This window comes from Leptodactylus fuscus, chromosome 1 (genome assembly GCF_031893055.1).
Source record: "Leptodactylus fuscus isolate aLepFus1 chromosome 1, aLepFus1.hap2, whole genome shotgun sequence".
Taxonomy (NCBI): Eukaryota; Metazoa; Chordata; class Amphibia; order Anura; family Leptodactylidae; genus Leptodactylus; species Leptodactylus fuscus.
This window is the reverse complement of record NC_134265.1, coordinates 149,468,736-149,484,706: the sequence shown is the minus strand read 5'-3', so window position 1 is coordinate 149,484,706 and position 15,971 is coordinate 149,468,736. Positions and strand designations below refer to the sequence as shown.

Below are 15,971 nucleotides of genomic sequence, written 5' to 3'. Positions count from 1 at the left end.
TTGTAGATATACAGTAGAAGCTTATGACTAGCCGAAGTAAACTGACCTGAAAATGATCTCAGAAGACACACGTCAGTAAGACAACTTGTTGATGTGTAATTAAATTGCTTCATCTGAAACCATACTGAGTATTAGTTGTGTAAGAATGAAAGGAGGTGGATAAAACAGGCGGCCTTTTGGACTCATTGTAATACATCTTATGTAATGAAGTGTCTCAGTCTCCATCCAACTGGGTGTGCTAATTCATAGAACAGTAGGCACAAGCTGCACCAACAGACAGTGCATTATACAAAATTCACCATTGGGTTCCTGGCATGTAGCTCGGGATGTAGCTATAGGGGGTGAAGACATAGTAATTCCTGCTGGGCCCTGAAGCCCGAGGGAGCGTGAAGGTCTCTTCACCATATAAGATGAAAACAGTATCACTGGTAACACATGGTAAGTGTGGGCTATGTTACAGATTTTGTACTGGGGCCCAGTTATGTCTCTGTACTGCTGAGGAAAGAACAAAAATTCTGGCACTTATGTATTGAATTTAAAGAACTCCAAATATTTATTTCATCCAAACAGAAACATTTCGGTCCACACTTGGACCTTCTTCAGTCATCGGATGAATAGTGCCTAAGGAGGCATAGTCAGGAGATCTGGAGTAAGGTGTGTCTGTCAGAGTTTTTGTTCTTTTGTATACGGATGTGAGAGCCTTTCTGCGCACCATTGTTCCTGCTAACCGAGTGATGTATCATTATTATCTTATCTGTATGGCTGTGGGTCCAAAATTCTGTGATAAAAATATGAACATAATGTGACATCAATTCTATGTGTAGTTAAAGAGGTTTGCTAAGCTAAAAATATTGATAACCTAAGGGAGGGTCATAAATATCAGATTAGTGGGGTCTGATAACTGGTACCATCACCAATCAGCTTTGTTCTTTGTGTAGAGGCTAAACTAAGTAACTGCGACTTAGCTCCCATTCAAGTGAACAGGACATAACCTGCAGTAACCTGTTCTGACCACTGCACAGAGAACAGAGCTGTCTGCTTTCTGCTCCATTCTCTGTGCATTAGCTGGAAAACCAGCTGAGGAATGGGGGTAATGGATGTCAGAATCCCACCGATCTGATATTTATGACACATACTTTTTTTTGGTCATTTATTTTTTTAATGATCATAAGTATTATGGTGTTCTGCTTTTTTCTTTTTCTTTTTTTTTTTTTTTAGCAAGATAGGGCAACTTTCCATACATTGCACGTGTCCCTGTGCCATGTTCAGGTGGCAGTAAAAGGAGAGCCTAAGTGAGCAAAGGAGCTGTAAATTCCACAATCGTCAAACCTAATAGTATGCATCTTTTTTCTATGGGGTTACCAGAAGGGTACGGTTTATCAAAGAAATTCCTAGACATTGCTGAACTGAAACAACAAAGTGAAATTCACGTCTATAAAACATGTAATGTTGAAGAAGGTGTTCCTGCATGTTATAAGATAGGCATCATTTAGGTCAACATAGTGGCTCAGTGGTTAGCACTGCAGCCTTGCAGCGCTGGTGTCCTGGGTTTGAATCCTGCCAAGGACAACAGCTGTGATGTTTGTGTGGAATTCCTCCCACACTCCAAAGATAAACTGATAGAGGGAAAATGTAAATTGAGCCCTATTTACATCAGAAAACAAGGGAGGAAAACACAATGGGGGAGGAGTGAGTGTTGAGAGCCAGAGCACTTGTAGGATCTCAGGGCACTTGCTCTTCTACAAATAAAGTTAATCTTTTATGCAATCTACAGACTAGAGGAAACATCAAAGGGACATGTATATAAGTGATTTACCAAACACTGGGCGTCATTCAGTAGGGCAGAATCTGCTGATAGACTCCCTTCAAACAGAGGTAATGAAAGAATGTGCGCTACTTAGTACAAATAATGAACAGTTTGGTATTTCGGATAATTTAGTTATTTTTTATTTAGTATTTCTTGAATTACAAAGAATCTAAAAATGATTTAAAAAAATCCAACTTAACTGCAATATTAACATGTACGATGCTGAGACATATCTAGACCAAGCTCATGTTGTTTTTTCACTTTTGGTTAATTATTCGCAGTTCCATCAAGGAGTTTGTTTAATATGTAAATAAAATGTGGCTCTTCATTAGCTAGGATTTTCTTCCACTCAGATTCAATAACATTGCCTAAACTATGAGCAAGAGCCCTTGTTCCTGCCTCCAGACACGTGCCTTTACAGAATGGTGCCAGTCAATATGATCAAAGCTGGTCCCTAACCACAGAATCCCAGGGCCCAGGTTTCTCAGCCGCTATGAGAACAAAACAAACAAACATACTGAACCTACATGACATTTTTTCCTTGTTAATGTATGTGCCCATATATAACCTGGCTTCTTACAAATACTTCAAGAGTCTGCTAGGAATACAGGAGCAACCACAAAAAAACAGTAGCTACCAGCAGCTAGGAAGAATCAATTTCACAGTCTTTTCCGTTATATTAAGCACGCTTTGTTTTTTGTTTTTATTTTACAAGGGTAGCCTGGGTAAGGAAATAGGGTCTGTGACTGAGAGCTCACGTTCTATGGCGTGTAACAGCAACACCGTTCTTCGAAGTAACTGAACAGAATGTGATGTTCAGGCTTCTAATGAGATATATGAGAATTCAGTCACTATTAGAATTACTGACAATGCATGGAGTGTTTTCTTACAAAAATTAAAACTTAATTTTTTATTGGGTTACCAGAGATTGTCACAATTGATAGACATGAATGAATTGTTTTTCATCATGTCATGTAGACATATGATAGAGCTGTTGACAATTTCATCAGTATGAGATCTAAAGAAAGAATACGAAGAACACGATGGATGCTGCTGTGAACTTACGCATATCTTTTCAGTTGTCCCATTAATATTATAATATTAGCCATCAAGGAATGTGTGACTTACTGGTCTCCACCGGCAGACTATAATGTACTATTTGGTCAGAATTGCTGCAGACGATCTTTTTCAATGGATAAGGGAGTCCTTTATTAAAGGGGAAACTGTCACATGGATAATGCAGTGTAATCTGCAGTGCAGGAGTAGCTGAGCAGATTGATGTATAGGTTTGTGAATCCCTGCTCTTTCTATATTGAGAAGTCAAGGAGGCGGCCCTCTATAACTGTGCATACAGAGATAGCTGTCAATCACTGACAAGACCGCCACCTTGACTTTATAGCAAAAAAAGCAAATAGTTCAATAGATAAATGACAAGTTATACTGAATCTTTTCCCACAAAACTAGACATCAACCTGTTTAGTTCCTTCCGCTCTATAAAATTCTGTCTAAAGATTAAACAGAATTTTCAATATGACAGGTTTCCTTTAATCACTAATTAATTGGCCTAAATCTTCATCCTCTCACACAATATATTCTACAACATTGGGGTGTGTACAGGGGTCTTTATAGGAAAGGAAAATATCACAATGAAGTTCTCATGTCTGGCTCACACTACCAGGGCCGGAGTTAGGGGTGAGGGTGAGGGGGTGCAGACAGCACACCGATACTGTTTCAGCCTGTGACAGAGCAGGAAGCTGAAAAGTCCCTCTGCCATAGACTGACATTAACGCACAGGATGTCGTAGTGCACGTCGTGGGATGGCATCGCTGCACCGCACTATCTGCACCAGTCCTGCAGGGAGAGACTTCGGCTCTTCCATTAATCGTGGGATCGCGGTATGGTAAGTAAAAGATTTATTGTATTCAGGAAAGGCAAAGGGGATCTGGTAAGGGAGCAAACAATTATTTATAAGGGGGGCTATTATTTATAGTGGAAGAACTTTTAAATATAAGGGGGCTACTATATATAAGGGGAAACTATTATTTTAAAGGGGTTAATATAAGAAATAAACTATTGCATATAAGGGGGAATATTGTGTATAATTGCCCCCCCCCCTATAATAGCCCTCTTATATGTTATAGTTCCTTCCTCATAAATAAAAGCACCTTTACAAGTACAAATTCCCCATTTTAATAGCCCTCCCTTATAAATAATAGTTCCCCCTTATAATAGCCAAAGGAAAAACTAAAATAAATAAAGAAGGCTATTATAAGGTTAAAACGATTATAAATAAGGGATGAACAAATATTTATATGGTAAGAACTAATATATAAAGGGGGAACTATTATTTATAAGGGGGTAATTTATATAAGGTGGTATTATGAAGGGGACTATCATGTATAAGGTTATTTATATGAGGCTTATAATATGGAGGAAATTATATATATGAGGTGGCTATTATAAAGGGGAGCTTTTATTTATAAGAGGGAAACTTTATAAGGGAGTGTTGTAAAAGGGGCTTTTCTTTATAAGGGGTGGTGTTATTTTTAAGAACTATTATTTATGTTAATTACTGTTTTGGGGGCATAAGGGTGTATCATTAAAGGGGCTGCCACTTAAAGTGCTGAAGCTGCCTTCTGAATTCACTGAATAATGTGCTGTTCTCTCCTTCACATCTGTGTTGGTGTTCTGTTTGGGGGAGTCCGCATGGGGACCCCCCGAACAGACTACCGAACACATTTACAAGTGGTGTGCAGAGAAAGCACACAGATCCCCATATACTATAATGGGGTCCGTGTGCTTGCCGTGAGATCTCTGCAGGGAACATGCGGACAGGAAAGTACTTCACAATCTACTTTTCTGTCCGCATGACCCGTGCAGAGATCTCGCGGCAAGCACACGGACCCCATTATAGTCTATGGGGATCTGTGTGCTTTCACTGCACACCGCTTGCAAATGCGTTTGGTAAACAAAAAATGTGTAAACAGTCCCCAGATTGTTATGAATCAAAATAATCAAAAGAATAAGTTTTGAAAAAAATATAGAAGGAGATATATTCACTCACAGTGCCGCTGGTGTGTGTATAAATTCATCTGGGATCCGTGAACTTAGGTGCAGGGATGATCTCCCACGGCAGAGACAGTGCAAGCAAAATTGTAGAAGGGTTTCCAGCACTCAAAGGATCCGGAATGAGTTGTAAATTAAAACATAACTTTTATTGGAAAGGAATCAAAACTCCGTATAAAAATCCATGTGCAGAGGTTAGTAGGGAACAAGCCTACGCGTTTCAGGGTCAAACTACCCCTTAGTCGTGGCCATGGCCTACTAACCTCTGCATATGAATTTTTATACAGAGTTTTGATTCCTTTCCAATAAAAGTTATGCTTTAATTTATAAATCATTCCGGATCCTTTAAGGGCTAGAAACCCTTCTAAAATTTTAAATGCATTCGGTAGTCCAGGGGTCCCCATGCAAACTCCCCGAATGGATTACCAAACGCAGATGTGAACCAAGGGTCAGTATTTGAGGCCCCACAATTAATTTTGCCCAGGGCCACAGTTTGTCTAAAACCATCATCACAGGAATATCTGTTCTTCCAAATGATGTGCTGCAGTAACTGGTGTATGTGATATGCATTCCTCCATTCTAGCTTTACTGCTTAATATCTTATTAAAAGCTAGGAATAAATTCACGTCTCTCAGTGGCATGCAGCTCCTCCCAAGTGAAAAGTGTTGGCTGGGCTGGTAAGAGGAGGAAACAGGAGCAAGTAATAAATACACCAAAATTGCAAAACAAAAAAGTTCTTCTAGGCAGGTTTGTCTTAACATGAATGGTGGTAAATATTCATAATACATGGAAGAACTAGAAAATTCTGTCACAGGGAATCTGGTTGGGACAAGGGGATGGTCTTCTAAAAGATTTGGTCATTTGGGGAGGTTTCAATGTATACTGTATTGCGCTTAGTTCAACTTAAAATATTAGTATTAGCTCTCCTTGGTAGCAGCATAAAAATGTGTTTGTTTAATGTGCAAGGAGGAATGCAGCTCCTACTCATTTCTGGTAAACAATCCCTATGCGTTTTTTTTTATGTTGATTGTGAGCCCCACGTAATGTACTTCCCCCCCCATCAGTATATCTTTCTTGGAATATGGGATGGGGGGCAAAAATGGGAAGAACATACAAACTCCTTGCAGATGTTTTTTTGCCCTTGGCAGGATTTGAACATTAGGACTCCAGCGCTGTAAGGCTGCAGTGCTAACCACTGAGCCACCGTGTGGCCCCTATCCCTATGTGTTTTATGGGCACTATATGAAAAATTAACCTGTGTTCCACCCTTATTTGACATTTTACCCCGGTTTGACTTGTTTACTTTTTATTTCTTTTTGTGGGGAAAAAAGAAACAAAAAAACTTTCTGCTGCCTAGCTGTACTATATGAGTTCTCCCTTGGTACAGAAGATCAGATATTTGACATTACTATGCATTCTTTGGTTTCTGCTCAAGTAAAAATAGTTATGTTGCAGTTTATAATAGTATGGTATAATTCACCATCAACAATGTGGGTGCAATTCCTGACTTTTTCCAACTTCGCTAGCTGAGAGATAGATAGATAGATGGATAGATAGATAGATAGATAGATAGAGAGATAGATAATAGAGAGATAGATAATAGAGAGATAGATAGATAGATAGATAATAGAGAGATAGATAATAGAGAGATAGATAGATAGATAACAGAGAGATAGATAGATAACAGAGAGATAGATAGATAGATAGATAGATAGATAGATAGATAGATAGATAGATAGATAGATAGATGATAGATGTGAAATGAATTCTTGGAAGTGACATTATTACATTTTTTTTTTCTCTTTATCTGATTCAGGCTTTTGGATGATGGACAGTGTGTATTAACCTGTCCTGTCGGAAAATATGAATTAAACAGACAGTGTCATATGTGTCACCATTCTTGTCTTACGTGCAATGGAAGCGAGGCTGACACATGTACATCCTGTGGCATTGGTAAGTCCTCTAAAACACAGTGGAGTTGTAAATGTTTTCACAAACAATTACATCTCAATAGAGAGGGTTGAGCAGGGCTTGGGGATAAATAAGAATTTCAATTTTCATGTCAGCGTTAAGTGACTGGACAAATGATACCAGCCTCCTGAGTCTTGGTTTGAGCGGAAAATTACAAGCTCTATAGGGCAATAGGATTATACTTCTGAAATAAACAGCACAAACATAAAGAGTGGGAGATTTTGCTGTTGACATAAAAAGTCACCAATGCACTGCTTGACTTGTGAAGTAAAATCGAAATATTGATTTTTAAGTGCAAAAAAAAGTCATTAAATGGAATGCTCAGTGTGGAATAAATACTGGTACTCAGACGTTCCCAGCGGAGATGACTACTTATAGCTGTAATATATTGTCAGAACATGTTATAGTGGATATTATAACTATACAATGAGAGCAAATTTCAGTGCATCCATCTTTCCATTGACATAAGTGTCACAAACTGTACCCTTACCCTTAGGACAATGGTTGACCATCCAGAGATCTGCACTAAGATGACCTGGCAGTGCTGGTGTAAGATGGTTGAGGCCTGATGAGAAATGTGTGTTCTGCTCCATTGTGTATATCCATATAGAGCTTGTTAATATAATAGTCATTTCTTTTTGTGTCACCATATTCTGAAAGCCACATCTTTTTCCAACATGAGGGCATATTTTGTGAACAAGCTGTAATTTTCATTGCTTTGGGGGTTCATGTGACTTTTTAATGTCTCTGCAATCTGTGGTTTGGGCGGCACGATGAACGATACAATAGCAATTTTACCCATGGATGTAATAAGCTAAGGGTGGATAAGAATGGGGTGTTACCAATTTTTTAAACTTTTTTTTAACAATATGTATAGTCCAGCATAACGATTACAATTTTTTTTGCTGTTTACATAATATACTATACTATTTGTGGAGTGGAAAACACTAAATGAAATCCATCCTTTAATGCTTTCTGTACTCCTGACCAATAAGGGATTTTTATTTTTATTCAGCCCACCCTGGCCCTTGGAAGATTACATGTAATATAGCTATTATTCATCTGTTCTCTCCTTGGGATAGACCATAAATATTTGATTGGTAGGGAACCAACAGCCAAACCCTCCCTATCAGATATTTGGAGGGTGTTCCGGTACTATACAGTACACAGATCCAGAAGCATGCGCTGTAGAGCGGACGGGCACCATTATGGCAGCTCAGCTTCCATTGTTATCAGTCAGTATCTGTATACTGTATGGGTGATAGATACTAGATCAATGGCTTCCAATCCAATGAGAGGATTATATATTTCAAACAAAAGCATTTTTGACCTATCCACTACATAGATGATAAATGCAAGATTGGTTGGAGTCCCACTGTTAGGACTCTTACCTAGCTTAAAGGGATTGTCCCATCTCAAGGATCCTATCTATACTGCTAGCTTATGTGGATTTAAGACTTTTCCTAAATACATTGCTTAAGCAAAACTGCTTTGTTTAGCTGCTATCTGAGATTCTTCACTTCATTGTTTACACTGTGTTTCCATGGACCTGGGGATGGTCTTATTTCTCCACCCAGGACAAGTGACGTAGCTCCCTGCTCTCAAGAGAGAGGGAGGGGGAGCTGAGTGCCCCGTGCTTGTATTTCTGAGCCGTTTATCTTCCTCTCCCAGTTATCAGTCGGCTAATTGAATTTTGCTGATAACGGCTGAGACAGGGAGTCCATTAAACACAGACCTAAAAGTGAGTGTATTGCAAGTTGACTTGAGAATCCCAAACTTACATGCTACAGGACCACATCACCTATCAAATCCAGCTCTGCTACATCAGCTTCATATTGTGCATCTTCCAGTGATACTGTGCTAATTTATTTACAACCATCCCTCATTACTGACTGCAAACATGTGAGATAGCAAGTGAAAACCCACCCACCAATTTACCAAGAAAACCAGGAAGTGAACAGAGCACACAGCATGCATAGTGGTGAACAGGCAAGTTGGGAATACCCCTTTAAGTAGAGTACTGGTAGAAAATATGCTCTACTCAAATTCTATGGTACTGACCGAAACAGCTGAGCATAAATAGTTAAAGGCACATTCCTGTCAGTGCACTAGATGATGATGCAGTGGAATAGCATATGCTCAACTGCCCCTCCATTTCAACTCCATGTAGCCAAGGTGGACTCTCAGTAGGACTCTCACCATTTTAGCACTTATCACCTCTTCAGTATATAGTTCACAAATGGTTTTTGTCTGAAATACCCTTATAAAGTCCACACGTATGGGTGAGTATGGGTTTATGTGAGACCCTCAGATGCCAGACCACTACCTGATGTCTGATTTTTCAGTTTCTACAGGATGTGCTAAGGAACTATTACATTATGCTGTCAACTAAGAATTGATTTTTCTAGTAGTCTTAATACACATAGTGGAACACAGCTATAGTAACCATGTGAAAAGGGAATTCGAAGAAACCCCTTCCCACACTCCCCAATAAATGCTTCATATACACTCACCGGCCACTTTATTAGGTACACCATGCTAGTAACTGGGTTGGACCCCCTTTTGCCTTCAGAACTGCCTCAATTCTTCGTGGCATAGATTCAACAAGGTGCTGGAAGCATTCCTCAGAGATTTTGGTCCATATTGACATGATGGCATCACACAGTTGCCGCAGATTTGTCGGCTGCACATCCATGATGCGAATCTCCCGTTCACCACATCCCAAAGATGCTCTATTGGATTGAGATCTGGTGACTGTGGAGGCCATTGGAGTACAGTGAACTCATTGTCAAGAAACCAGTCTGAGATGATTCCAGCTTTATGACATGGCGCATTATCCTGCTGAAAGTAGCCATCAGATGTTGGGTACATTGTGGGCATAAAGGGATGGACATGGTCAGCAACAATACTCAGGTAGGCTTTGGCGTTGCAACGATGCTCAATTGGTACCAAGGGGCCCAAAGAGTGCCAAGAAAATATTCCCCACACCATGACACCACCACCACCAGCCTGAACCGTTGATACAAGGCAGGATGGATCCATGCTTTCATGTTGTTGACGCCAAATTCTGACCCTACCATCCGAATGTCGCAGCAGAAATCGAGACTCATCAGACCAGGCAACGTTTTTCCAATCTTCAATTGTCCAATTTCGATGAGCTTGTGCAAATTGTAGCTTCAGTTTCCTGTTCTTAGCTGAAAGAAGTGGCACCCGGTGTGGTCTTCTGCTGCTGTAGCCCATCTGCCTCAAAGTTCGACGTACTGTGCGTTCAGAGATGCTCTTCTGGCTACCTTGGTTGTAACGGGTGGCTATTTGAGTCACTGTTGCCTTTCTATCAGCTCGAACCCGTCTGGCCATTCTCCTCTGACCTCTGGCATCAACAACGCATTTCCGCCCACAGAACTGCCGCTCACTGGATGTTTTTTCTTTTTTGGACCATTCTCTGTAAACCCTAGAGATGGTTGTGCGTGAAAATCCCAGTAGATCAGCAGTTTCTGAAATACTCAGACCAGCCCTTCTGGCACCAACAACCATGCCACGTTCAAAGACACTCAAATCACCTTTCTTTCCCATACTGATGCTCGGTTTGAACTGCAGGAGATTGTCTTGACCATGTCTACATGCCTAAATGCACTGAGTTGCCGCCATGTGATTGGCTGATTAGAAATTAAGTGTTAACGAGCAGTTGGACAGGTGTACCTAATAAAGTGGCCGGTGAGTGTATATTATGGATTTATAGATTTTTCCTTTCTGCCATTGTAAACTATATTTGACATGACAGAATGTAAAATCCTTTCATCTTACAATACAGTTCTCCTGTGACAGGTATTCTTATGTTCAGAAATCTGGCAAGCTGGATGATAAATGTTCTGTTATTTGCAGAGGTGGAATTGGCAACGTTTGCGCAAGACGTTTTCTCATTCTTATATTGAAAAGGGAACCACCAAAAACTTTTCTCTAATATTATTTTGACATTTGTTAATATAGACAATATGCAAAACATAGTTTTTGTGCATAGAATGTAATGAAGGATGGTGTGGTACATCTTTCTAGGATACTGGAACAAGGGTATAATGAGTCCATCATAATGTTCTCTGAAATCTGTAACTTATGTTGTAAGTGATGCTACAATAGTGCCACCGTCTGGACAGTGTTGTAATAGCATATTAGCAAATCATCGTAGTAGCAATATCACGATAATGACTATGAGTATTTGATCTCCAGCTGATCTACAGTACGCCAATAACAAATGAACCCAACCAAGTGTGACAGAGATGGTGCAATCTGACATGAGTCTATAGTCCTATAGAAATAACTTGAATCCAATAACAGATCTGAATTATTTTTTTTTAATGCATACTGCATTTGCGTAGCATAACCATTACTATATATATATATATATATATATATATATATATATATATATATATATATACTCACCGGCCACTTTATTAGGTACACCATGCTAGTAACGGGTTGGACCCCCTTTTGCCTTCAGAACTGCCTCAATTCTTCGTGGCATAGATTCAACAAGGTGCTGGAGGCACCTCAGAGATTTTGGTCCATATTGACATGATGGCATCACACAGTTGCCGCAGATTTGTCGGCTGCACATCCATGATGCGAATCTCCCGTTCCACCACATCCCAAAGATTCTCTATTGGATTGAGATCTGGTGACTGTGGAGGCCATTGGAGTACAGTGAACTCATTGTCATGTTCAAGAAACCAGTCTGAGATGATTCCAGCTTTATGACATGGCGCATTATCCTGCTGAAAGTAGCCATCAGATGTTGGGTACATTGTGGTCATAAAGGGATGGACATGGTCAGCAACAATACTCAGGTAGGCTTTGGCGTTGCAACAATGCTCAATTGGTACCAAGGGGCCCAAAGAGTGCCAAGAAAATATTCCCCACACCATGACACCACCACCACCAGCCTGAACCGTTGATACAAGGCAGGATGGATCCATGCTTTCATGTTGTTGACGCCAAATTCTGACCCTACCATCCGAATGTCGCAGCAGAAATCGAGACTCATCAGACCAGGCAACGTTTTTCCAATCTTCAATTGTCCAATTTCGATGAGCTTGTGCAAATTGTAGCCTCAGTTTCCTGTTCTTAGCTGAAAGGAGTGGCACCCGGTGTGGTCTTCTGCTGCTGTAGCCCATCTGCCTCAAAGTTTGACATACTGTGCGTTCAGAGATGCTCTTCTGGCTACCTTGGTTGTAACGGGTGGCTATTTGTGTCACTGTTGCCTTTCTATCAGCTCGAACCAGTCTGGCCATTCTCCTCTGACCTCTGGCATCAACAACGCATTTCCGCCCACAGAACTGCCGCTCACTGGATGTTTTTTCTTTTTTGGACCATTCTCTGTAAACCCTAGAGATGGTTGTGCGTGAAAATCCCAGTAGATCAGCAGTTTCTGAAATACTCAGACCAGCCCTTCTGGCACCAACAACCATGCCACGTTCAAAGGTACTCAAATCACCTTTCTTCCCCATACTGATGCTCGGTTTGAACTGCAGGAGATTGTCTTGACCATGTCTACATGCCTAAATGCACTGAGTTGCCGCCATGTGATTGGCTGATTAGAAATTAAGTGTTAACGAGCAGTTGGACAGGTGTACCTAATAAAGTGGCCGGTGAGTGTATGTATATATATATATATATATATATATATATATATATATATATATATATATATTTATTAAAGGTACAGGTAGTGCTGCTCAGCAGCTCAGCGTGTCAAAACAAACAAATGCAAATAACGACCTACGCCTGTCCGGCGGCTTACTAAACGAGTTCTTCCCTCACTAACCAGGGGGTCAGCCTACTGCTGACCTCCTAACAAACAGGGTTTACAAGTAAACAAGGGGTACACATACCCAGCACTTTAACAGCGTCCTTTTTTGGCAGAGCTTTCTCAGGCTGGTTAACTGTGTCAGTGTTTCAGTCTCTCTCCTCTCTCTCTATCACTAACCAGCACACCTGTGCCACTTACAGAGCTCTGCTGTTCTGTTTCCAAGCCTGGAATGGATTGCCCTGCAGGACTGGCCCGAACTTTACTCCAGTCCGGGACCTACAAGCTAAACGCCTGTGCATACTGCAACAGTCTTGGGGAAAAATAATGGTTCTCCCACACTATACACCTCTCCACTTCAAAAATTTTATATATATATATATATATATATATATATATATATATATATATATATTAAAGAAAAACAATTGTAGCAGCACCAGAAAATCTGGGTAATCGTCCAATTGCACGGCAGAAACCCCTCTCCAGGCAAAAGGGTTTACAATAGAAAAAACAATCCAGTCTGTCAGCAACTTGTATGGATGGAAAAATGTCCTTTAATTGGAAAAAGCAGTACACCACGTATCAGTCCACACTGGGACCTTTCTCAAGTGGTCCCAATTGGTGTATACATATATATATATATATATATATATATATATATATATATATATATATATATATATAAAAAAAACAGGGATCACTCAAATAACACATCCTAGATCTGAATGAATAAAATCTTCTCGTTGAATACTTTGTTCTGTACAAAGTTGAGTGTGATAACAACAAAATCACATAAAAAATCATCAATGGAAATCAAATTTATTAACCAATGGAGGCCTGGATTTGGAGTCACCCCCAAAATTAAAGTGGAAAAACACACTACAGGCTGATCAACTTTGATGTAATGTCCTTAAAATATGTCAAAATGAGGCTCAGTAGTGTGTGGGGCCTCCACGTGCCTGTATGACCTCCCTACAATGCCTGGGCATGCTCCTGATGAGGTTGCGGATGGTCTCCTGAGGGATCTCTTCCCAGACCTGGACTAAAGCATCTGCCAACTCCTGGACAGTCTGTGGTGAAACGTGACATTTCTGGATATAGTGAGACTAGGGTTGAGCGATCGTGTTTAGTGGGATCGAGATCGGTACTATTTCCCACAATGCTTTGCTTAGCCTTCACACTGAGTATACGCTCCGCTCATTCTGAGTGGAGTGTATACTCAGTGTGAAGGCTCCGCTGCGATTCCATCGGAATGAATGGAAGCAGCTGGCACACAGCCTTAACCCCCTGCGCGCCGGCTGCCTCCATTCATTCTAATGGGGGACTAAACTAACATCTGTAGTAGCTACTTACCTCCAGAGATGGCTGCTCCGGTGTTCTCCTTCTTCTTCGCCTCGCTGCTGCACCACGCTGCTCTTCTAGCCTCGCTGCCGCAGCCTCCCAGGTTAGTGTTTAAAGAGCTAGGAAGACGGGGCTTGTGGTTTAGGAGAGTGTGGGCGGGTACAGGGCGAGGAGACACCCAAACTCTCCTAATCTGGGAGGCAGGGGGCAGCGAGGCGAGAAGAGCAGCGTGGAGTGGCAGTGAGGCAAAGAAGAACACCGGAGCAGCCATCTCTGCAGGTAAGTGGACACCAGGGGGGACTAAGTAGCCAGAGGATTAAAAGAAAATACTCTGGCTACTTAGTGATTCACTACACAGCGTGGATTCTAACAATTAAAGTATTCAGAAATTGCTGAGACACTCCAGCCACATGAGGTCTGGCATTGTCCTGCATTAGGAGGAACCCAGGGCCAACTTCACCAGCATATGGTTTCACAAGGGGTCTGAGGATCTCATCTTGGTACCTAATGGCAGTCAGACTACCTCTGGTGAGCACATGGAGGGCTGTGCGGCCCTCCAAAGAAATGCCACCCTACACCATTACTGACCCACTGCCAAACTGGCCATGCTGAAGGATGTTGCAGGCAGCAGATCACTCTCCACGGCGTCTCCAGATTCTGTCACATGCTCAATGTGAACTTGCTTTCATCTGTGAAGAGCACAGGGTACCAGTGGCGAAGTTTCCAATCCTGGAGTTCTGTGGCAAATGCCAAGCGTCCTGCACGTTGTTGGGCTGTGAGCACAACCCCCATTTGTGGATGTCTGGCCCTCATACCATCCTCATGGAGTCGGTTTATAACCATTTGTGCATTTACATGCACAGTTGTGGCCTGCTGAAGGTCATTTTGCAGGACTCTGGCAGTGCTCCTCCTATTCGTCCTTGCACAAAGGCGGAGGTAGTGGTCCTGCTGCTGGGTTATTACCCTCCTACGGCCCCTCCACGTCCCCTGGTGTTCCGGCCTGTCTCCTGGTAGCACCTCCAGTGTCTGGACACTACGCTGACAGACACAGCAAACCTTCTTTCCACAGCTTGCATTGATGTGCCATCTTGGATGAGCTGCACTACCTGAGCCACTTGTGTGGGTTGTAGAGCCTGTCTCATGCTACCATGAGTGTGAAAGCACATCCAATATTCAAAAGTGACCAAAACATCAGCCAGAAAGCATTGGTACTGAGATGTGGTCTCCACCTGTAGAACCACTTCTTTATTGAGTATGTCTTGATAATTGCCAATAATTTTCATCTGTTGTCTATTCCATTTGCATAACAGCATGTGAAACTGATTGTCAATCATCGTTGCCACATGTAACAGAAGGCAGAAGAGCTGAGAAGAAGCATCTTGTGGTCTTTGTGACGTAGACGGACTTCTGACACCTGTCAGCCTCTCACTCAATCATGAGTGCTAATGTCATATGAACATATAGGATGCTGTACAGGGAGAAGAGCCATACTATGAAAACTCAGGCTAGGGAACAGAGCTCAGCATAGCTAAAGCAATTCAAGTACAGTGAAAGTAGTAAGAAAACATTATTTCAATAACAGTGCTATACTACACTGCAAGAATACTACTGAAATATAGACAAGGACTTTTGAGTATAGGTTTGTTAGATTTAATACATTTTAGACAGATAGGCATGAAAATCATAGGAGTGGAAACTGCCATTGTCACTCCAGAAAGCCAAGCTGATTGTCATACAGTGTGTTCTACTCTAATACACACTGGCCAGGTCACTCTTTTGGTGTTAAAGGGGTTCTCTGGGATAAATGGAAATCCCTACACTAATCTAAACACCTTCCCCCTCCTACTTTCTAAATAACATAATGAATCAATAATTGTATATTTACCCATATTATGTGACCACCCCAGGGACATTTGCTAGTTATCTGGCAATGGTCCGTTTCCCCGTTTCTGGAAACTGAACATCACTACTACTCCCCCC

At 41.3% G+C, this 15,971-nt stretch overlaps 1 protein-coding gene across 1 annotated transcript in view; it reads left to right on the top strand.

Moving 5' to 3' along the window:
• PCSK5 (proprotein convertase subtilisin/kexin type 5) overlaps positions 1–15,971 on the top strand; it is a 371,370-nt gene that overhangs the window by 281,087 nt on the left and 74,312 nt on the right. Inside the window, exon 22 of the mRNA XM_075278157.1 lies at positions 6,690–6,826. Within this exon, the coding sequence (XP_075134258.1) occupies positions 6,690–6,826 (137 nt within the window). The remainder of the gene's footprint in view (positions 1–6,689; positions 6,827–15,971) is intronic.